The 23,626-nt window shown below is 50.2% G+C and overlaps 1 protein-coding gene across 1 annotated transcript; it reads left to right on the plus strand.

Annotated features, from left to right (window-relative positions):
- The first annotated feature begins 932 nt into the window (after window positions 1–932).
- On the plus strand, window positions 933–9,463 carry LOC129084570 (keratin, type II cytoskeletal 71). The gene is made up of 9 exons (XM_054590768.1): window positions 933–1,379; window positions 3,747–3,961; window positions 4,639–4,699; window positions 5,199–5,294; window positions 5,658–5,822; window positions 6,004–6,129; window positions 7,552–7,772; window positions 8,439–8,473; window positions 9,252–9,463. The coding sequence occupies exons 1-9, from the start codon at window positions 933–935 to the stop codon at window positions 9,461–9,463; spliced, it is 1,578 nt and encodes a 525-aa protein (XP_054446743.1).
- The last annotated feature ends 14,163 nt before the right edge of the window (window positions 9,464–23,626 follow it).

The following is a 23,626-nucleotide window of genomic DNA, read 5'->3' on the forward strand; positions in this document are numbered from 1 at the left end:
CAGGCCCTGAACAAGCCTCTCTTTGTCATCCCATCCCTCCTTCCAGTTGATTCCCTGAATTTCTCAGTCACTGACCCCAACTGCATCGCCCTTTTCTCTTCCTTTTTCTGTCCAGTGCTTGAAGGACTGGACATCAATTGTCCCTTGCCTTATTACGGGAGTTTGAGAGAGGCGAAGTGTGGAGAGCCGTTTCCCTGGGGAACTTGCAGAAAGAAGCTCATGGCCCTACCGTACCCTGCTCATGGTGTCCACAATTGACTCTGGCCTGGGCTGTTCATGTCCCATGCCAGGGGGAGGGTCGTTCCACCCCTTATACCCCAGCAGAGAGACGTGCTGTCTTCCACGGGTTAGGAGAAGAGGCCATAGGTGGGTTGTGCCTCCAGGAGGTCTGAGGGAGGGGTGAATGCCTGAATAACCTGCCGCTCTCTGGGAAGCAGGAGGACACAGCTATGGCTGGAGTCCCCAGATACTCTACCATTTGGCCTTCTCTGTCCAGAGCAGTCTACCTCCTCCCACCCTCCTGAGCCTGGAGGAGAAAGCCCACAACCCAGAGAAGATGAATCAGGATAGGGATGGTGAAGGGCTAGTGGTATCCCCCTGGAGAGGCTGGGCCCAGGGTAAATTATCCTATAACTGCAGGTTAATTAGATAAGACCCAAATTACATGAGCAAGGCTTGCAAGCCAAGCACTTTGAAGGTTTCATGTTGTTTCAGAGGTGGGGAGGGCTCCGTCTTTAGCTCAGCATAGAGAAAATGACTTCTTGCTCCCAGGCAAACCAAACCCACGAATTAAGCTCTTGACTGCCCATCCACAAGCCCCAGTGCCAAGCACATATAAGGAAGGGCACCTGTCAGTCCTCACAGCAACCTGTTGAACCCGTGTGGGATTTTGCTTTTGTCCTCCTGAGACTGAGTTCCATCTCTACTGCAGCATGAGCCGCCAATTCACCTGCAAGTCAGGAGCTGCCACCAAGGGGGGTTTCAGTGGCTGCTCAGCTGTGCTCTCGGGGGGCAGCACGTCCTCCTACCGGGCAGGGGGCAAAGGGCTCAGCGGGGGCTTCAGCAGTCGGAGCCTCTATAGCCTGGGGGGCACCCGGAACATCTCCTTCAATGTGGCTTGTGGCAGTGGAAAAAGTGGAAGTTATGGATTTGGCCGGGGCCGGGCCAGTGGTTTTGCTGGCAGCATGTTTGGCAGTGTGACCCTGGGACCTGTGTGCCCAACTGTGTGCCCGCCTGGAGGCATCCACCAGGTCACTGTCAACGAGAGCCTCCTGGCTCCCCTCAACGTGGAGCTGGACCCCGAGATCCAGAAAGTCCGTGCCCAGGAGCGGGAGCAGATCAAGGCGCTGAACAACAAGTTTGCCTCCTTCATTGACAAGGTGGGTCTGTTAGGACCTGGGGAACCTGTGAACAGCATCTCTTCTTGGGATGTGAGCTTTTATTACAGCATGAGGAATTGGGGTTCGATATGGAGAGGCACTGACTGTGGATAAGACAGGTATTTTCTACCATTAGGATAACTTGTGTAATATTTCTTGTGTAGTCTTTCCCTAGAAAAGACAGAGGCAAGTCAGCCTCTACTGGCAGAGGCTTATCAGGGTCAGTGGCAGGAGTGCCTAAGGGAAGAGCTATGCTTCTTACTCTCAAGGGCAAGATTGGTACCATTGCTAAGCCTGGGCCCATGCAGATTGTGTGCAGAAAAGCCAGCGAGAGGGAATCTTCCCCAGAGTGACCAGGGAAACTCTCCTCCCATCCATGGCCAACTGATCTCGTCCGCTGGCCACTTGATTGATGGCTCAGGAGCATTAGTGTGTGGTCATTCCTAGGTGGCTCTGCCAAGGGCATTTGTTTCAGTCAGCTGAGGACTTTCTCAAGAGGCAGAATAGGGCAGTGGGAAGTTAGACCTGACTTCTACCCTGGCCCATCAGTTGCCAGCTGTGCGGTTGGGGAAGAGTTATTTATGCTGGCTGTGCCTCTGTTTTCTCGTCTTTACAATGGAGATAATAACCTAACTCTTGGGGTCGTTGTCAGGCTTAGAAAAGAAAATTCCAGTGAAGGTCTTGGCACAATGCCTGACACATACTAAGAACTCCCCAAAGGTGGTTATTGTTACTATCATGTTAATCTCTGGAGCGTTAGGAGAAAGGTGTTGAGAAGGAGAGCATCAAAGGCCTGGAAGAGACCTTAAGGGATCATCCAGTCCAGACAGGCCCCTGACTGTCAGTGGATAAGAAGTTATTGCTCCCATTTTATGAGTCAGCAAAAGCATGGACAGGAAAGCCATGCCCAAGGTCATCTGGGGAGGAGAAGGTGAGCTTGGACACTCAGTCTCCTACTTCCAAACTGAGTGCTGGGGACTGGAGGCTTATGTTGGCTACATGACAGTGAGGCACCAAGGACAGGTCAACCCAAGACAAGGCCAAAGTTTGAAATGGTCAGCAGCCATCGGAGGATAGATGTACCACTTCCCTGCGCCCGCCACGCCGCCAGTCCCTGCCATTCTCAGCTCTTGCTCAGAGGAGGATTCCCTGCTACCTCTGCTCACTCGAGGGCCCACCACCAACTCTGTGACTTCTTACTCTTCTAAATCATTTCACATCTGGAAGATCAAGGTGTTTTGAGGTTTGGGGTTGGGGGTAGAAGTGGACTGCCCTTTGACTGGGCTGACCAAACCCCATTAAAGGATGAAGTCTGGAGACATGGAAAGAAAGATGAACACAAGGCAGCTACTTTTATGAACAAAGGCGGTCTCACTGGGATGAGGGGGAAGCAGGCTCAAAGGCATGGACAGTTTCCAAACCATTTCAGTCTCTAGAAGAACACAATCCCATGACCCAGGTAGCCAGGGAAGGTGACTACCTCCTATCAGCAATCCAGGTGTGTCCAGTAGTGTGGTCCAGATATGCACCATGGTGTCCTGGGTGTAGGATTTACTCTGTGGTCAATGCTCAGCCTTGCGGATATACATGAAAAAAGTCAGAACTGGTTAAGCCAAACCAAATGCTGGCTGATCTGCTGGGGGTAAGCTGTTTGGTGGCAAACCCATCCCAACAATCCCCCAAACTGTCCCAGATAGTTTTCCAATATCTTGTGCTTCTGACTTTAGGGAATCAACCTCATTTAAACAGTAGTGCCCCACCCAAACTAAACAAGAGAGGTATGTGTGGATCCGTCCCCTCTGGTCAGTTTCATGGCCCCTGTGAGGCCAAAGTGGCATGGGGAGTGTCATCTGTCCATAGAGAAGATGATTTTGAGGAGCAGGGTGAGGGGAGGCGGAAGAGGCCATGAGCAAAGTGGAGTTGGGGCCTTACAGAGATTTAGAATTGCTGAAGTTCTTGGCCCATTGAGCCTCGTTGACCTTGGCTTACTGTAAAATGAACAGCATACCCATTCTTTAGAAGAGGTCAACCTCCCCAAAGATGGACCCAGTCTGACCCTGCCCTGGCACCTTCAGGCACATCCCTGCCCTGTGCTGGTTTGGTTGTGGTGGGATCTGAGTGACTGGACACATGAGTTATGGGGACCCATGTCTGGTTTCAGTCCTGGGCTGCACCGCTTACTAAACCACCAGATCTTGGAAAGAGGCTAAACCGTATGCCTCAGTCTCCTCTCCATTAAATAGGGTTAAGGACTTGCCCACCTCATGCAGCTCTTGTGAGGGGTAGAGAGCACTTCATAGTGCCTTGTGAGTGACAGGTGTGACCGTTTCTGTGGGGGCTCAGCAGTTTCTGGTGTTCCGGTTTCAGGTGCGGTTCCTGGAGCAGCAGAACCAAGTGCTGGAGACCAAGTGGGAGCTTCTGCAGCAGCTGGACCTGAACAACTGCAAGAACAACCTGGAGCCTGTGTACGAGGGCTACATCAGCACCCTGCGGAAGCAGCTGGAGACGCTGTCCGGGGACAGGGTGAGGCTGGACTCAGAGCTGAGGAACGTGCGGGATGTGGTGGAGGACTACAAGAAGAGGTGAGTGAGACAGGGACCCCTGTAGCTCAACAACTTCCCCATCCTTCTCAACTCCTCCTGCCCAGCTTGAAGTTTTGGGGAGCAGTGTTTCTCATCATACAAAGCAGAATTACCCTAACAAAACCCTGGAACTTGCTCTCTGTCCCTCCAGCCTCTGGCTTAGCAGTTAGGACAAATGTCCAGTTCAGTTAGTTGGACTGAGGTCAGGGGATTAACTCTGGTTTTGGGGTGAGGGGATCCTTGGGTAACTATTATGTTTTCCCAAGCTTCTGTGTCCTCATTGGTAATGGGGGGCTTAAGTCCGTCTATCTCTCAGAACTACTATGAGGAGTAACTCAAGAAATGCTCCTATTCATTTGGAAGGTTTGTTTCAAACTTTGAAGAAAAAGATTGCTTCTTGCTTCCTCTGAGATTTCCCATAGCGCCTTCACTCTATTTGCTCCCTCCTCATTTTTGAAGCTGTATCTTCAACAATCTCCTTCTTCTGAACTTTGTTAGCATGTCCCCTCCCTCAGGAAGCCTTTCCTGCCTGGCTGGTCTCATTTGCCTAGTACTCCACAGCCCCTCAGCACCTGTGCCCTCTGACAGGCACACCACCCCTCACTCAGAGTCTTCCTTTGGCAAATGAGGTTTTTCACTGAGACATATTAACCAACCAAGCACTGGCATTCCCGCAGGTATGAGGAAGAAATCAACAGGCGGACAGCTGCAGAGAACGAGTTTGTGCTGCTCAAGAAGGTGAGGGGAAGGCAGGCCCAGAGTCCAGGCCTGACAGGGAACCAGGAGATGCTGAGCCCGAAGTGAGCTCTGCTCTCAGATAGAGAGAGCTGGTTCAGAAATAGTGAGGTAAAGGCAGGGACCCATGATGAAAAACTATTCAGAAAAGAGAATACAAAGGCAGGGAGGATGGCGGCCTTCCTGACATTCAATGTGGATGGGTTTGTCCATAGTGAAGGACAGTAGGGGGTGACACACAAGGGGGTTCCCCAATAGCCTCAGGGTCTACTTACACATCACAGGGATGGCTGACAACAGCCTGGCTGGGGCTCCCTTCTTTTGAGGGGCGCCCATCCATGCTCATGGAGAAGAGCCTCAGGATGCTCCTTCCCCTCCTGTTCCATGGGCCCCTCAAAGAGAAGAAGGTGGCCACATACCTGCCCTGAGCACCCAGGCGGGGGCAGCTGTTGCCTCCCTGGTGGCACTGGCAGTGACCGAGGGTGACTGGGGCATCTTTCAGGATGTGGATGCAGCTTATGCCAATAAGGTGGAGCTTCAGGCCAAGGTGGACTCCATGGACCAGGAGATCAAGTTCTTCAAGTGTCTCTTTGAAGCTGTAAGTCTGCCTCTCCACCCTGCCCCTCTGAGGGCAGTCAGTGGGTAAAACTCTATTCTGGGGGCTGGGAGGGGCATGAGGCCCTCACCCTCAAGGAGAGCCCCCTGGTTAGTCATTCATCTCCCACCTCAGTCCCGAGAGGCTCCTCAAACCCCACCTTCTGGGTGGGAAGGACATAGACCAGGCTCTGGTCCCATGGTGGCAGGACTGTGTCCAGGGCCCAGTGGGAACTCGCCATGCTCAGGGAGCAACAGCCTTGGTTTGAAGCCTCAAAGTTGATACCACCAGGATCTGCTCACTTTCCTTGGAGAAGGTTTTGTTCTTCGATAGTCAAATCCTGAGACTCTCCTTGTTTCCCTGAAGGAGATCACGCAGATTCAGTCCCACATCAGTGACACATCTGTCATCCTGTCCATGGACAACAACCGTGACCTGAACCTGGACAGCATCATTGATGAGGTTCGCGCCCAGTACGAGGAGATTGCCCTGAAGAGCAAGGCTGAGGCCGAAGCCCTGTACCAGACCAAGGTGAGCTGGGCTGGAGAGGGCAACTCCAGCCCGCATGAGAGCTGGGTCTCATTGTTCCCAGGAATGTTCACTTAAGGGTCCAATGTGCCCTGCCCCCATGACATCACCAACCCGAAACATCATGTATTCCCATGACATGTTTATCACGCTCATTCATGGCTCTGTGTTCTGGGGTCCCCAGTTTCAGGAACTGCAGCTGGCAGCTGGCCGGCATGGGGACGACCTCAAGAACACCAAGAACGAAATCTCAGAGCTCACCCGGCTCATCCAGAGAATCCGTTCAGAGATTGAGAATGTGAAGAAGCAGGTAAGGGGTCCAGTTGCCTGTGGCCTTGGGGAGGTGGGAACAATTGAAGAAGAAATGAGTCTATGGCTATACTACCCTGAACGCACCCGATCTTGTCTGAAAGGGAGATGAGTTGGCCAAGGATGGCAACCTCCCAAATCTCTGCCCATGAGAGCAAAGGGGCCTCAAACATTTAGATCAGACCTCCCTGGGGTAACTCAATGCCTCCTCAGAATGAGGAGCTCTTGTTTGGAAGCCACTTCCCCAGGAAGCTTTCTCTCAACCCTCATGCTGGGTTCAGACCACGGTCCTCTGGTCCAATCAATGTGCTCTCCTGGCACCTGTGCTTTTCCTGTACTTGTCACACTTCTATAATTGCACCTGCCTGTCCCATTTTCCACTGGACTGGAAGGAGGCTGGGAGCTGGCTGCTTTGTTCCCCATTATTTTTTTTAGCATCTAGTATAGTGCCTGGCACCTGGTAGCAGTTTAACAAACATTTCTTGATTAAGTGATTGAGGAGAAGTGGGCTCAGAGAGCACCCATTAAAGTGCCTACTGTGGATATTTATTATGGCCTTATACAGAGTTGATCCTTTGCCTTAGGTGGCAAGATAAGATTCATGTACATAATCACAATAGTTGCAGTTCCTATCGTTGCATCATACTGAATCCTCACAAAGACTCTGAGGCAAGTGTCACCCATTGTTACAGATGAGGAAACTGAGGCTCAGAGAGGCTAACTGAGCTGCACAGCTGGTAAGTGGCAGAGCTGTGATCTGATCCAGGTTCTCCTGACTCCTAGTCTAGTGCTCTTTCTACTCTCGCACAAACTTTACATTTAGTAGCTCTGTGATGTTGAGAAAGTCACTTGTCCTCACTGTACAGGGAGTTGTAAGAACTAGATAAGCTAAGGTATATAAAAAGCGGATAAAGGGCTGTGTCTCTACGGTGGACAGTAAACACTTGGGAAATAAGACTTGGTCCTGGGGAATCTCCTTCCTTGTGCCTCTCATCTGTGGTCCATGCACCTCATCAGTCACTGTCATTGTACCTGTAACACCATATTCCAGTGATCTCTCCTGACTTGAAACAAGTCAAGAGCAGAAAGCCAATCTGACTCTTACTCATTTTGTATCCTTAGCACAGGATGGCCAAGTAAATGTCTTTACGATAACTGAAGTGGTAGTGACTTGGCCATCATCTCAGGAGGGCAAGATGCACTATTTGTTATCACCACCAATGTCTAAACACAAGGGAGCAGAGAAGGAGCTAAGGAAAGACTTGCCAGTGCCAGGAGGGGCCCCAGCCTAGAAGAGAAGCAGGGAATGTGAAGGGTAGACGTGGGCTACTTTTCTCAGAATCTCAAAGAATGAGTGGTATTTGGACATATATGTCTCCAATTGCTCCTTCCAGTTTTCCAACTTCTCCAATTCCCCACTTAGGCTTCCAACCTGGAGACAGCCATTGCCGATGCTGAGCAACGGGGGGACAACGCCCTGAAGGATGCCCGGGCCAAGCTGGATGAGCTGGAGGCTGCCCTGCACCAGGCCAAGGAGGAGCTGGCCCGGATGCTGCGCGAGTACCAGGAGCTCATGAGCCTGAAGCTGGCCCTGGACATGGAGATCGCCACCTACCGCAAGCTGCTGGAGAGTGAGGAGTGCCGGTAAGAGGGGGGTGTGCTCTGGCAAGAAAGCCCCCAGGGTTTGGGGAGGACCTCAGGAGAAAACCTAACACATCCTAATCCAGAAAAGATGAGTTCTTGGGGAATGAAGGGGCGGTGAATGAATGACGGGAATAATAATAGTTATTAACAGTTCCTCCACAGGCATGAGTACTTACCTCAAACGAGGCCCTGTGCTATGTGAATTAACTCATCCAATCTTCACAACTTCCCTGGGTGTACCTAGACACACTCCCCTCCACCCCCCAAAAAAACCCATTACTATGTTAGGTCTTCTTGTTTCATCTTCCTTACCTGTCTAGGTACAAGATGAGCTCGTTGAAGATGTTCCATTTTGCTTTCCCCAATGTTCTTGAGAGACGGAAAGGCTCAGTGCCTAGGTCTGACCCTTGGGAAGTGTGCATACTGCCCCACATGAGCACCTCATATGAACTACTTTTTGACTTGGGTTACTGCCTGATTACCAAAATATTCAGGGGTAGCCCCCCAACTTCTCAGGCTCTGCTTGTGCCAAAGAAGACCTGGAATTTCCATAGGTACCTGTTGGGTTTAGAAGCCCACATGAGACCAGTGGAGACACTAGCCCTGGGGTTTATAGATGGTGGGTTGCATGATTTCTTGCTCTTATTTTATTCCTCTCCCAAACAGGATGTCAGGAGAGTATCCTTCCCCTGTCAGCATCTGTAAGTATTTGTATATTTGAACCTAGTTGTAGAATCTGCAGACCAGAAAGGGGCTTTGTCACACCCTGTGTATGTTGATGAACAATCTAAAAATCAGAGAGGGAAAAACCTGCCTGAGATCTTAGAGTCAGACAGCAGAGGTATAACCAGAAGCCAGGCCTCCTGACTCCTCGCCCAGGGTTCCTCCCTCCTTGTCACTCTGTCTCCCTGTTCCCAAGGGCTGGCAGCTAGGAACAGGGAGACATGCCATGGGGTTGGGGAAACAAGGGACATGTTGCAAGAACATGAATGTGGGTATATGTGGTGCTTGAGGAGCCATGTCTGCAAGTCGTGATCAGGCCTGGCCTGGGGACTTTAAGGGGGCTGGAATTAGTGAACAGGGCATGTTGACAGTGGTGGATCTCTATGTTTCATGGTTAGGCTGAGAGAATTAAACCAGAACTCCTGAAAGATGCCATCTGTGGGGCTGTTAGCAGGAGGAGAGGTTGAAGGATGGGAATTTTTACAAAAAAAGTTAATAGAAAGGGCAGGGGGTAGGTGTCACTAATGACAGGTGGATACATTGGTGCCTGAACCAAAAAGAGGAGCCTCTGTGAGTTAAGAAGCAGCCAGATTGGGTGTAAGGTGAGCAAGCCAAGAGCAGAACGTGGCCGAGACTCTCAGAAATACATTGCCCCGGGGGTGGGGTCACATGTGACTAGAGCCCCCACCCAACCCGTTGCTCCAAGAACTTCCTGCAGCTCTGGGTGAGGGGTGATGACCTGTCCTTCCTCTGCAGCCATCATCAGTAGCACCAGCGGCAGCAGTGGCTATGGCTTCCGGCCCAGCTCGGTCAGTGGCGGCTATGTGGCTAACAGCAGCAGCTGCATCTCTGGAGTGTGCAGCGTCCGTGGCGGGGAGAGCCGGAGCCGGGGCAGCGCCAGCGACTACAGGGATACCCTGGGGAAGGGCTCCAGCCTGGGTGCTCCCTCCAAAAAAGCCAGTCGGTAGAGAGGGCTGCCTGGTGCCCTCTGCCACCCCTGTGTCCCCAGCAGGGGCTCTGGCTCCCACATCTGCTCTTCCCAGCCGACTGTCAGCCCAATCCCGCCGGTCCTGATGTCGTACCTCAGGCTCTGGCCTTGGCCGCCTCACTTCTCCCAACCTGTGTCTTCCTGAGCCTGGTCAGGTGTGGACAACTAAGCCTGATGGAATTCCTCCCTGCACAAGCCCATTGTTCACCCTCTTGGCTGTGGTCCCCCAGCTATGGCACCAGCTCAGCCCCTGGCTCTAGCCTCTGGCTTAGCTTCTAACTACTCTGTCTGGCCCCTGGATCTCACAACAAGGCCCCATCTCGCACAAGGGCCTTTATCCCGGCTCCTGACTAGGCTAGGAGCTGGCTCTCTGTCCAAGAAAAGGAGGACTGAAGGACAAACAACCAAGAGAGGCCTAGTCCTCACCCCAACCCTGGCTCAGACTCACCACTCATTCTGAGTGAAAAAGCACAACTCAGGGTCTCTTTCTTCACTCTCTGCACCCAGAAGCAGAGAAGAGGAGGCCCATTCACTTCTCCTTTCTTCGTATAGGCCCTCCCATTGCATCCTCAATAAACAGCAAAGTCTTATAACTTGGTCTCTCTGAGTCGTCAAGGTATATACAGAGACTCCATTAAGATGCTCAAAAGAGCAACACAACACACTGCACAGACACACATGGTTACATAGAGCACACCACTGCATATTGCCTGTGTAGCCCATATTTCTAGGTTAATTTTTCCTGAAGAGCAGAAACAGAAGAAACTCTCAGAGCAGACATGGCAGAAGGGCTGAGAACACCACTGGGGCTGCAGGGAGATGAGTACAGAGCAGAGTTTGGGAGGAGAAAGGGGGAAGGACTGTGAGAGAAGAAGAGAGAAACTTGGGGAAGGTGTGTGGGCAACCTGGTTTGTGTCCAAATGACAGAATTGGTCCTGCTCCCAACAGGGACCTTTGGCCTTTCTGAGAGTGAGGCCTTTCTTAGAGGGAAGATGGGGGCTCGGCTGGCAGGTATCTGCATTTGTTCAACCCTTTCCTCTCTGATCAGAAACCTGGCCCCCTGGGGGTAGGGTAACTAGGAGGGATAGGGTTAGTAAGGACCCCACACTCTGAGCCTCTCTACTGGAAAGCTACGATAGGGAAGAAGTGTTTGAAACCTGAGGCTCAACTGGAGTAGAGCGACTTGGGAGTCAGGGCACACTGTGTGAATTTCAGTGACTGTCGTTGGCACCTGCCCAAATACCTGTTCACTCTGAAATCACTGTGGTGGTGGCCAGTCCTGCCTTGTGGTGAGAGGGAACATAAGCAGGAAAGATGGGCTGCTTCCATCGGTGGCCAGAATAAGCCCACAAACCGCAGCCAAGAAGTCCTTGGGGCCCTAGAGGCGGGGGTGGGGGGCTTCCAAAGATGGAGGTGGAGAGATTGGAGGAAGGAATGGATGGGCTGGGTTGGTGGATAGAACTTCAGAATAAGCGGCCAGAGCTTAGGACAAGGTCACAGAGCCAGGCTTCAACCCTCACCACCCAGAAAGTGACCATCAGCCAGAGCCTCCTGCCTGCCCTCAGCCTGGAAGTAAACACCACCATTTAGCAGATATGGGTGGAAGAAGGAGGGCAGATCAAGATTCAGCAACAAGTTTGTTTCCCTGGTTGACAAGGGGAGGTGCACGCGCGTGTGTGTATTTTCAGAACTGGTGGAGACATTGCCATTTCCTTAGCAAAGGATCCATACACACCTGCTGCCTCTGTTCCCCTGCTCCTTTTGCAGCAGTAAGGACTAAGAAGGGCTAGCAGAATTAACTTTCCAGTGAAGAGGCTTAGAAGAAATGCTAGATTCACATGTGTGGGGATGAAGGCTGCTCTTCTGGAGACCACTGGTCCATCACCAAACCTGGGGAGGGAGTGGAGGACAAGGCTCACAGGGGTCTCCAAGGTGGGCAGGGTTTTCCTGGATTTTGAGTCTGTTTTCTTGAGCAGCAGATCAAGGTGCTGGAGATAGAGTAGACCTTCCTGCAGGAGATAGGACCTGAGTTATCACCTTGGCAGGTCCCAGAGTGACAGGACTGGATGTGGATTACAGACCAGGCAGGACTTGGATGATTTTGGGAACATGCAGAGGTTGGACATCTTGGCCCAATTCCCACTCACCTGTGCTGAAACCAGTCTTCAGAAAGGGTCAGTCCCAGGCTTCTGGCTCCAAATCCATTGCTCCTTGTGTGTTAACTTGTCATAACAATTCCTGCTGGATCCCCACACCCAGCTAGCATCAGGACCAAAAGGGCAAGGCTTGCTCATGTGCATCTGAAGCATGAGGTGCCGCCCTACTTCAGGGAGCTCCTCACGCTGCTGTGTCACGAAAGTGGCCTCTTGGCCTGGGGCTGAGCTTCCATATTCTTGCAGGAGGGGAAAAATAGCAAACCTAAGCCTAAGACACATCCATATTCCTGTCCATGAGCAACAAGTGCTCCTGGACCTGACTGCATCATCCCAAGGTACACACCCAGGAGGAGAAGAACATAGTCCACAGGTGGGAGGTCCAGACACTGGTCCTGGGAGACCAGGGGTTCTGCAGTGCTCCTGGGCTGGCCCCGTTCTGTCTTCTGACAGTTTTGGACAACAGTCTGTAGTGCTGAAACTGAGGCTTAAAAGACACCAGGCAGGAAGATTAATAAAATCTGGGAGGAAAATTCACAAAAATGGGATCTCCCTTGACCTTCTGAGTGAGTTTCTATGGAATGTGGGATTGGGGTGCATTCTTGGGGTGCTGGCTATAGATACTGAGTCCCTGTAACCATGGCTTGGTGAAAATAAGAGACAAAAAACGAGAAAGCTGAGGACAAAGGTGAAGTGGCAGGGGGGACCTTGCATTGAAGGACTGCTTTAAGAGGTAGGGTGCTCACCATTACCGGAGGTTTTGAGAACACACTCAACAACTTTTTTTTTTTCACACTCAACAACTCTTGACAGGTATTATAGGGAACTCAAGAGTTGTACAGACGGTTTGACTAGACCAATGCTTCTCAAATTTTAATTCGCATACCACTCTTCTGGGGATCTTATTATCATGCACCTTATGCTTCAGTAGGTCCATGTAGGCACCTGGGGGTCCACTAGAGCAGGCTGAGGCCTCTTGGCCTTGACCAAGGCTCAGCTCCTTTTCTCCATCTGTGAAGCCTCATCTCTATGACCCTGTCCTGAACTCCAGGCCCAGAGTACCATAAGGGGGTCTGACGAGAGAGAAGGGAAGCTGATGTTTATGGAGCTCTTACTGTGGACCAGAATCTCCCTGGGCTGGGCATGTTACCTCTCTGAGGTGGGTGTTGTTATTCCTAAGACAGAGACATGCTAAACCCTGGACCAAGGAGCCAGCACAGGGAGCCAGGATTCCATGAGGTCTTTTTCTCCAAAACCCACACTCTTTCCACACTGCCATCCTACTTCTAGCTCTGGGAACCATTGGTCCCTGCCCACCCAGCTGCTATGCCTTTCCACCCTGCCTTGACATCCTGCGGGCTCTCTGCCCATTATCTGTTGAAACTTCCATCCATCATACTCCATCACCTGAAGCCTGATGTCTCACCACCTGGATGGAACTTCCATCCATCATACTCCATCACCTGAAGCCTGATGTCTCACCACCTGGATGGAACTTCCATCCATCATACTCCATCACCTGAAGCCTGATGTCTCACCACCTGGATGGAACTTCCATCCATCATACTCCATCACCTGAAGCCTGATGTCTCTGATTTGTAGGCACTGGGCTGAGTTCCCTTTTTCCTTGGTTGCTATGTAACCCATCTCTGGTTTCTCTACTGTAGGCTACCTGCTGAGGATGAGGCCCCATTGTCACCTGTTAGTCATAGAAGCCAGCCTCTCAAAGGGAGAGCATTAGGACAGCACATAAATCAAGCAGGTGGCTTCCCCAACCCAGGAGCAGGAGGGATAGAGGAGAGAGGATGTGAGAAGGTGGGCTGGGGAGCGGAGTCAATGTGGAGCAAAAGATACTTTTGGAGGAAATTGGGCTGAAACAGACCAGGATGGCAGTTTATCCTGAGAAGCTGTCTGGGCTCTGGGAGAAGCATCAAAATGAAATCCCAGACCAGCAAGAAGAGTCCTGAGAAACAGGAAGGTCCTCGGACACACAAGTGGGCTCTCTGGGCACTGTCCTTTCTCTAGACCTTGGTGTGGTGGCCAGTCCAGCCACCTCTGCAAGTGCCCCTAACAGAACAGTCTCTGCTTTTCATGAGTACCTTCTGAGGAGACTCTAGAGTCCTCATGTCTCACAACCCAGCCATAGAAAGATTCTGTGTCGTGTCTGTCACCCTCTAGCTACACAGGACCTTGATAACCCTGTCACACATGCGTTACTTTGCCCACCAATAAAGACTATTTCTTATTTGCCCCACTCACCCATTGGCCTTTTCAGGAGTGGAGGCTCTCAGGTCATGTAGCCTGACCCCAGTTCTCTAATGTTCCCTCATTCAACTGTGGCCTTATCACAACACGAGCTCAGTGAGAGAAGATAATTTTCAAGTCCAATTCTCTTCCTGTCTCTGCCTTAGCAGTTTCGTGTTTCTTCAGAACTAGTCTAGAACATAATCACTGTCCATAGCCAGTGCTAGTGGAAGAGGGAGAAAAAGCCATATGAAAATGAAGGTGAGGCCACAGAACAGATCATTCAGGAGCATAGATGATCCAAGGATTCATTTACAAGTAGAAAATATTTATCTTCTAGGAATTAGCTCCCCTCACTGGGTCCTGATTTTTTTTTTCTGGTTTGAATAGATCTTTGAAGGTCCTGGAATTCAGCCAAACCAAGAAGGCGGTTGCTATGGCAAATCTTCAAAACAAATAAAAGGTGGATGAATCATGGTTTTGACTGCCAGAGGGATGGATGGGACAAGGGTGCATTGTGGGAAGATTCCTGTTGACTTTCTCCCCCAACCAAGCAGGTAGAGCACTGGGGAATGGGGCCCCATGAAAACTGAGTCAGGTTTGCAATAGAAGGTTGGTCAGAACACCCCACCCTCTGCAGCCAGAAAGACAATGTATTCCCTCTGTACATCCTCTGGTGGCAAGTTAGCCCAGGCCCAGAGCTCTCTGAGACCCCTGTGTCCATGGTCAGGGGCAATGGAGGGTATCTTCCCAATTTGGTTGGAGGCAGTTGGCATCACCTTTTGGATATCCTTCATATTATTTCAGCAGCATAGATGCCCCAGGGTAAACGCTTCAGCTGGGAGAGGTGTGAGGTGGGCACTGAGCAAGCCCCCGTGCTCCTGTCCGATAGAGTGGATGTGTACAGTCCATGATCAACTAGGATTTAAAATCAGATGCCACAGCTGCTAGCCTTTTGTTTTCTTAAAATGAGACATTAGAAAAGCACTGATTACCATCTACTGCCTTCATCATTTCATAAAAGAAGGGGACAATTTAACGGCAGGAAGGACACTCAGAATAAGCTCAGTCCTTGAGATTAAACATAGTTAGCAATACTTATTTTTCTCCATTAGCTCCAGATTAGTGAAAACTGATTTAGCGCAGTTCCTATCTTAACATGCACCCTTTTTGTATCTCAGTGTCCTCCTCTAAACAATGGAAATAAAATCACTCAGTCAACTACTCAATGATTGTAAAATCATTACAAGGAACAGTGGAGGGGAAACCTGTAGAGAAATTGCCTGAGCTACGGGACGACGGAGGGGTGGCGGCCCTGCAGGGGCAAGGCCATGGGGGCTGAAGGTGAGGACTCTGGTCCCAGGCTCCATCCGGCAGGGCTGTGCCTTATAGCAAGTTCATTATCCTCTCTGTGTCTGTTTCTTCTTCTGCCCAAATGGGAATAATAGCCATAACAACAACTACTTCCTGGCATTGTTGTGGTTGAGACATGACATGCCAGGCCCATAATAAATGTTAGCTATTATTATTGTTGTTGTAGTTGTAATTATTACTGTTATTAGAGACAGTGAGGATTACCTAGGAAACCATGAGTGATTTTTAGGGGTTCCCTGGAGACTCTGATCTTAATTTGATTTCCCAGCAGCAAGAGTGCTTGTCACCTCCTTTCTCTACCTTCTACCCCTGATTGAAATACTTGAGTTCAGGTTTCTAAAACTGCCTCCTCCAGGGAGCTCACCCAGATCCTCAGAGTCCACCATGGCTTTCTTTTCAGTCTCTCCCAACCACAGTGGAGTGTTAGTCCCTGTACTTTTCCCTGGACCAAACTCCTGGAATCTCCTCCTAAATCCATGTCTTGCTCCTGACATGTGTATGTTGCTGTTTGTGGTTTACTTTAAACAGGATTGCTAGTTTGACCCCCAAGTGCCTGCACCTTTCAGTAGACACAGTCGACATGTTGTTTCATCCAGGCATTCCTGGTAGGCAGAGGCTGGGAGGTGCAACACTTTCTTGTGCAGTGTTCAGGACAGAACAGCCACACGCTGACTTGGTGTATTTGATGACGGTGGGTACAGGAAACCTGCAGAGCTGTGTGCCCAGCGCTCCAAACACCACTTGCCCACACCACACCCTTCTCTGTGGTTCAGTCATCCCTCTGTCTCACTTCAGATCTATCCCTGAAGGGGCTGGGAACACGCACTTGACATCCCCGAGGGCCAGGGGTGCTAGTAGTAACCATCAAAGCTGGCTTCTAGCTGTGAGGGTCTCAGGGCAAGAACAGGTAGGCAAGGCTCTGGCTCCGTGCCAAGCCCGGGAATAGACCTTCCATGATACCATGACTGACTGATTAGGGCTGCTGTGTGAAAACTGGGATTTGAGCCAGGATGGGTGAGAGGAGAAACAGACTGAAGCAAGCCTTCCTGAGTGAAGCAAAGGGTGGGGAAGAAAGGAGGTGGAGGGGCCTCTATTCCACACTTCTGAGGCTTTGCAGCTTTGGAAAGTGAAGGATGGGGAGGGACAGTCTGTCAGTGCTATGAAAGCCAGGGTCTGGGGAGTGTGTTGAGGGAGCAGGAAAGTCAGAGCAACGGCCACTAAAGTGGGATCCAGGACAGCTGCCCTTATGACTAAAAATAAGGATGCTCCTGGATACAAGACCCATATTCACTACACCTTGTGGAGGAGAACTAGGCACCAAGGCCAAGCTCTGGGTCAAAGGACAGGAGGAGGGAGCAGGCAGAGGGGCAGTGTTGAGCCCATCAAGGAGGTAGGGAAGAAGTAAAGAGAAAAGCATGGAAGGTAGGAATAATGATAAAAGCTGTTGTCTATTGAGGGTGTCCTGTATGCCAGAACATGGGCTAAGTTAATCTTTCAATTTAATATTTCTTTTTAAAATTTTTTCCTAAAAACTCTAACCTGAATAGATATTTATTTATTTTAGAGAGAAAGGAAGAGAGAGAGAGGAAGGGAGAGAGAGAAAAACATCGACATGAGAAGGAAATGTCAATCAATTGCCTCCTGTATGTGCCCTGATCGGGGATCAAACTTACAACCTAGGTACATACCCTGATTGGGGATGGAACCTACAAACTTTTTGGTGTATGGGATGATGCTCCAACCTACTGAGCCACCTGGCCAGGGCAATTTAATATTTCTTATTAAATTCTCATCAACAACTCAATTAGTACCCCCATTCTACATAAATAAGAAAACTTAGGGCCAGGAAGACTATGAGATGTGCTTAGAGTCACCAAACCCCCTACTTTGTCCTACACTGATAGTGTACAGTGCACTGGGAAGGGAGAGGAAATGTTGCTGTGCCCTCTTGTGTCTTCTCCAGGGCTGGGCTCTGTCTTCAAGAGCCAGAGCTGAGATACTTGTGTTGGCAGAAGTGTTCTAGAGAAGTTGAAGACTGTGTAGGACCAATGATATGGGTCTGGGAAGGCAAAGGGTGGACTGGGGAGGACTGCCAGACAAGGTCAAGGCCACCCAAGGGTCCAAATGGCCGTGTGGTTGGGGCTATCCTTAGGGATTAGCCAGTGTGGTCATGAGCCTGGTGTACTGGGTAGAGGGCAATGCCTCAAGGTGAGAAGCTTTTCAGGAATTTCTCTGAAGTCCTGTCTGAGGCTACTGAGAGTGGTTTTCAACATCTCTAAATAGATGCTACCTCTCATAGGCAGAGTGGGGTTGGGCGACTCAGCCATCCCCTCTTCCCTGACACACACCTGGGCCACGCCGCCCACAGCTCCAGTTGTTTTGACTGCCTGGTCAGAAGCGGCCGCTTGCTATACTCACCGTCTAAGGACTGTAATTTAGCTTTCTAAGTGCTTATTTGTGGTTTCCAGGCACTTGATGATATAATTACAGAAATGGACTCGCCGCCTCCCTGACTCTGGGTCAGGTGTACTTGTTGGTCAGGTGTGCAGCTGTAAGTCCTATAGATAACAACAGCCCAGGTATTGCCCCTTGTCCTTGCTTCAGCCCCTACTAAGTGTGGCAGAAGGGGCTTTGTTTGGTGGGAGACGAGGTAGGAGAGGAGTTGGGGAGGACTGGTCTTGCAGCTGGAGAATGGGCACAGGGAGCCTCTATTTCTGTTCCCCAGGGCTCTGGAAGGAGGCATGTGAGGAAGGAGTCTGGAGCAGAGGCTTGAGGAGGGGGACAGGTGAGCAGGGAGGGAGCCTGGGGCACAGCTCACTCCTGCAGACGAGTTAAAGCTGCGCTTCCCAAAGCAGAGACAACCAGCACTGCTGGCACACAAAATCATTCCACGCCCTATCACAGCCTGTTTTATAGTCCTGAGGTTTTAGAGATGTGTATCAGAAGTGATGTCACTCAGTAGTTAACAAAGTTGCCTTATAATAATAAATATATTAGTTAAACTCATAAGCTAATTTTAAAAAATGTTGAAGAGAATAACAGTACAGGTGATTCGTAAATTTGGGCAAAATCATGACAGTGGCACTTGGATAACTGTAGTTTGGGAAAGAGTTAAGGAATTGTATCCATATTAGAAAGGGACAAAGAGGCACTGAGTGGAGAGGCCAGAATCCCCACCTGGAGTTCAGCTGGCTTTTACGCCAGCTCCGGAGGCTGCGTGAAGGGCCAGTAGGACAAGCCGCTGCAGAGTGGATAGCTCGAGATATACCCACATTATTCTCCCTGAGGGGTAGGGGCCTCTGCGTTGGAAAAGGGAGAGGACTAAGAAATGTTCCCAGACATAGAAAATTTTGCCAAAGGATGAGAGAAATTGATCCTCTTTTGCATAACTCCATAGAGCAGAACCACGACTCAGGAGGGAATGTTGGAGGTAGGTCGTTTTCAACTCTCAATGAGGAATAACTTTCTCCTAATAAGAACTATCTGAATATGAGCTGGTTGGTCTGGGGAGAGGAGAGCCCCCTCAGTTACCTCTAGTAGGGGTGGGGAAGAATGCCCTGCCTAGTTCCTCCCAGCAAGTGCAGTGTGACCTTCCAGTGAGGGAAGGCAGAAGGGAGACAACTACTATGTTCTCTGAGACTGGCTGATGAGGGGGTCTGTCACCACGGCACTGCTGGCCAGTGCTCCCAGGCCCAGCCACATGCCTAAGGGAAGATGCTTAATAGTCCAATTGAAGGTCTATTCTGGTTGCTGGGAGTGGGATGAATGGGAACAGGGAGAATGAGACTGAAAGGTGAGAGAAGGTGCTCCTTCCCTCGGCCCTCAGGAGATTTGTGGATGCTAACCCTGCCTTCTGTATGGCAGGAATCTTGTCCATGGAAAACAACCACAGCCCAGATCTGAGCATATCGGAGCGAAGAACGTGACCAACCTGCCACCTAGCCTGAGGCCCAACCGAAATCCTGGTACCAGGACAGAGGCAGGTAATTGATGGTGCTGGAGGTGTGTGGAGGTACCTGCCCAACTGACTCACAAGGTGGGGCCCAATGGGCTAATCTGAACCCAATGTTTGGGTGTTAGAACATCCATGCTGAATTGGTTTTCTCAAGGAGCAAACCCAAAATATCACCTACTCTGCTCCATCATCTTCCTGCTGGGGCTGTCCAGCACCGGTGGGAGAGCTGCAACCCATGCTTATTTCCCTGGAGGGATGTGGAAAGGTCACAGGCTGTGGGAACCCTCATGAAGGTGTAGGGTGAAGCGGAGGGCAGAATTCCTGAACAGCCCAGAGCTATTTTCAGGTGAAGGGCTGTGTTTAGTTTGTGCTCCCAGCTGAGGTCGTTATGAGATGAAATCATTAGGCATGTATCTGTTCTCTTCAAGGAGTAGACCTTGTCAAAATTCTAACACAATAGGTGCTCTGTGTTCTTGCCAACCAAGAAGGTTATGGGCTTTTGGGGAGATGGACAGAGCCCGTTCTGTTTTGGGTAAGCCCTCTGGGGACCGTCTGGGGAAAGGGTAAGGCTGGTTTCCACTGCCTCGCTCACAAGGATCTAGACCACTGGGAAACGTCAGCATTTGTTCACCAGGCCAAGGTCCTTGGAAAGACACCGATCATGGTGTCATATTCCGGACACATTCCTCACCATCTTGCCTTTCTTGGCCTCACCAGCATGAAGACCTCTAGCTGAAAACAAGAGGTAGGGGGAGAACCCAAGGCAGACAAAAGTAGCAATGGAGTAAGTCAAATGGCTAGGAAATGAGGACACCAAGAGAATGAAGCCTGGTAAAGTGGAGTGCTCTTCATTAAGCAGTCTGGGTCCACCCTAAGAGGCTGCACCCCAGGATGGAACAGGCATGGGTTTGATGGCTCTCTCTCATCAAGTAGTAATCAAATGATGGGTCTGATTCCACCCTGAGTTCTTCCCACCCTCGTTCAATGAGGGAACACTTGCGCATGTCAGTTCATAATGGATAATGCTCCTGCTGGGTCTTGGGGCAAGGAAATTCAGAGGGGTCAGGAGGGAAAGGTCAGTCTTGAGAAAGATGGACTCAGGGACCTGGTCCAAAGTGAACACTCCAACTGAGGCCAGTGGACAAAAGCCCAGTACACATACAGGTCCTGGGGCAGGAAAACATGCATCCAGCAGAAAGTCCCAAGTAGATGGTGAAGGTAGCCTCTTCACTGTTGTTCCAAGGACCTAGTCCAGGAACTGGTGGTATAACATGTAGAATGGGCATGTAAATGCGATGAAACGTGAGCCTCTGCAGTGGGCAGTTTTTGGAAGGGAGCTGTGAGGAGCAGAATTCAGGATGAGGGAGAGGCAGGCAGGGCTGGGTTGAGGAGGCAGGGAAGAGAAGTTGGGAGAGGGTAACCTGGGTGTGGATACAGAGTAGATTTCCTTGGCAGAAGGAGACTCTGGATAGAGATGGTGTACTTACTGCCTGTTGCTGCTGTAAAAAAATTACCAAAAGCACAAGTTTATTATCTCAGGGATCTGGAGATCAGAATTTGAAATAAATATCACTGGGTTAAAATCAAGGTGTTGACAAGTCTGTATTTCTTCTAGAAGCTCTAGGGAAGAATCTATTTTCTTGCCTTTCTCAGGTTCTAGAGGATGCCTGCATTCCTTGGCTCATGGTTCCTTCCTCCCTATTTCAAAATTGACAACAACAGTCAAGTTCTTCAAACATGGAATCACTCTGACCTCCTCCTCTGTCTCCCTTCTCCACATTTTATGATCCTTAGGATTGCATTGGACCCACTTAGATAATCTAGGATAATTCCCCTATTTTAATTAAGATCATCAATTAGCAACCTTAATTCCTTCTGCAGCCTCAGTTTCCCTTTGTCATGTAGCAAAACACACCCACAGGCTCTTGGGATTAGGTTTGGACATCTTTGGGGACCCTTCCTCTTTGGACATCTACTACCATAGATGGTAAGAGGAATGGTGAGACATGGGGACCCTCAGAGGAATGAGGAGGTGAGTATAAGGCTAATAGGTAGCTCCTATGTGTTCTTGAGCAAAGGAGGGCTGTGTTTCACTGAGGGACTAAAGACAACCTCAGTTCTCAGGGTTAATGTGAGATCATTTTCCAGACTCAGAACAATGAAGCCATGTTATGTCTGAGATCTTGCAGACCATAACATGTTATTGTTCTCTGCGGAGGGCAGTGTGCCAAACGGCAGGAGGCCATTGATGGTGCCAGCCCTCTCGGATGCCCAGGTCAGCTGGCGGCTAGAGACTGCCCAAGAGGCTGGACAGGTCATGACGTTTTAGTGGTGAGGCATGGATAGCCACTGAGGGTTTTCCTAGCCCTGGACAATGAAGCTGCCCCTTCTGGGAAGGCCTGGAGGGTGAGGAGGCTGATGGGTGGGACAAAACCTTGGGACAGACTCAGAAACCGGTTGGGAACCCTGGGCTGCTGAGGAGGGAAGCAGAGCCCAGTGGGGGTGCGAAGAAGGTCACTGTGAATGGAGCTTTTGTTCACTCCTTGGCACATGCCCTCCCTGGGAAGGCTGATGGCTAAGTGGAGAACACTTGGGCCTCATAAATCCCGAGAGGTGTGAAGTTCCATCTTGCGGGGGCATCATGGTTTTGATGACCTTAGTGGTTCCTCTAGAATTCTTCATGTGTAGGGCTTGAAGTTTAGAGGCTAGGATCCAGTTAGAAGGAGGCAATCAAGTGGCAGACATGTCTCAATGCTGGTTTGTTTTCATTTAGGTGACCTGTTTAACTGAGCAGGCTTTCGTGTGTAGGCTGCTGGTGGAGATTACCAGGGTGCTGGGCTCCTCAAGGAGCACCACCACTTATGTTCTAGTTGAGAACCTAGGCTCTAGGAACAGCCAGACCTGGGATCAAATATCAGGTTCAACACATTAGCTCTGCGACCTTAGATAAGACACATTTCCTTTCTGAGCTTCAGAAAACAGGGATAATAATAATGCATTATTACCATTGGATAATGTGAGTAGTAGGTAAGACAATAAATGATAAATCTCAGCACAATGTCAAGCACACAATAAGTACTCCAACAGTCCCTTACTTTAAAGGGGAGTGAGAGAAAATCAAGCCCAATGTTGCCAAAAAATGAGGCTGCATGTATGCATGACATGGGGTTAATTTCTGGGTACAGCCCCATGCAAGGAGTTGTTCTAATCCTTAGGAGGCCACTGGGTATCTTGGACCATCCCAAAGGATCCAAAATCCAAATAACTCTCAGGCTGGGCTATCCCATATCATCTCCTGTTCATGGCCTCTGCTTATCTAGAGCAAAGTTCTGTGGGACCCAGTCTGGGTGTCTTGGCCATAGGGAGTTTTGGATCAGGAGAGGTAAGGACTCAAAAGAAAGGCTGAAGGCTTAACCAAGATTCTGGACCACATGTGAAGTGTTGGGGGAAGCGGCTGTCCGACACTTCTTGGCCATCTGAAAGAGACTGCCCAAGAGGCACCTAAACCTTTGCCCTGTGTCTGGTGCCAGGGAAGTAGGGAGAGGAGAGGTGGTTGGTGATCTCCAATGTTCACCTCCCAGAAACATAGTATAAGATGACCCTGATCCACTGGAGTTTTCCTCAGACCCCATGGGTTCTGACCATCTAGAAAGGGGAGAGGTCTCCCCAAGGATCCACTCCCCTATCTCCACTCAAGGTTAGAGCCCTCAGGGTTGCTGGAAGATGCTGAGACACCAACTGCTGAATGGCATCTACAGCCCTCTATGTTTGCTGCCCTCCCAGGCAGGCTGGAGTCCAGAACCACTGCTGAAGTCCTTCTCTTCAGGATCAAGTCAGGGTCATGGGTCCACAACCAGACTGTCAACAATGATGAAGACGAGGGCTTTTGGGGGCACACTTGCCTGGGTTCATGTCTAGGCTCTGTCACTTACCAGCTACTTACCCTTTCTGGTCTCAGTTTCCTCATCTGTAAAATAAGGATGATAATAGGTCCATTGCACGAGGTTGTAAAGATTAAATGAGTTTAATATATCCAGAACCACGCCTGGCACACTGTCAGAACTATGTAAGAATGGCTGTTGTTATTGTCTTCTATCACGCCACAAAGCACATCCTGGGCACTGACCTGTGCCATGTTTTGAGCTGTTTGGATTAATGGAAAGTCCAGAGTTTCAGAGTTGTGCCCTGTCCAGCAATCATCAGACATGTTGCCTCGCCCATTTCTAAGAGAGAATGCATCTGGGTCTGTGCTTCATGTTTTGTGGCAGGGAGGCCAAGACAGAGAGAGAGAGAGAGAGAGTGAGAAACAGAGACAGAAACAAAGCTAGCACTCAGAGTAGCTGCCCTCCTGCCCAACATGAAAGCAAGGAGTATGTAGGTCCTGGGGTGGGGGTCTGGCTAGAGGTGCAGAGTTGAG

The sequence above is a fragment of the Pteronotus mesoamericanus genome, unplaced genomic scaffold, assembly GCF_021234165.1.
Source record: "Pteronotus mesoamericanus isolate MK-2021 breed Mesoamerican mustached bat unplaced genomic scaffold, CSHL_Meso_final scaffold_21, whole genome shotgun sequence".
In the NCBI taxonomy this organism is placed as follows: Eukaryota; Metazoa; Chordata; class Mammalia; order Chiroptera; family Mormoopidae; genus Pteronotus; species Pteronotus mesoamericanus.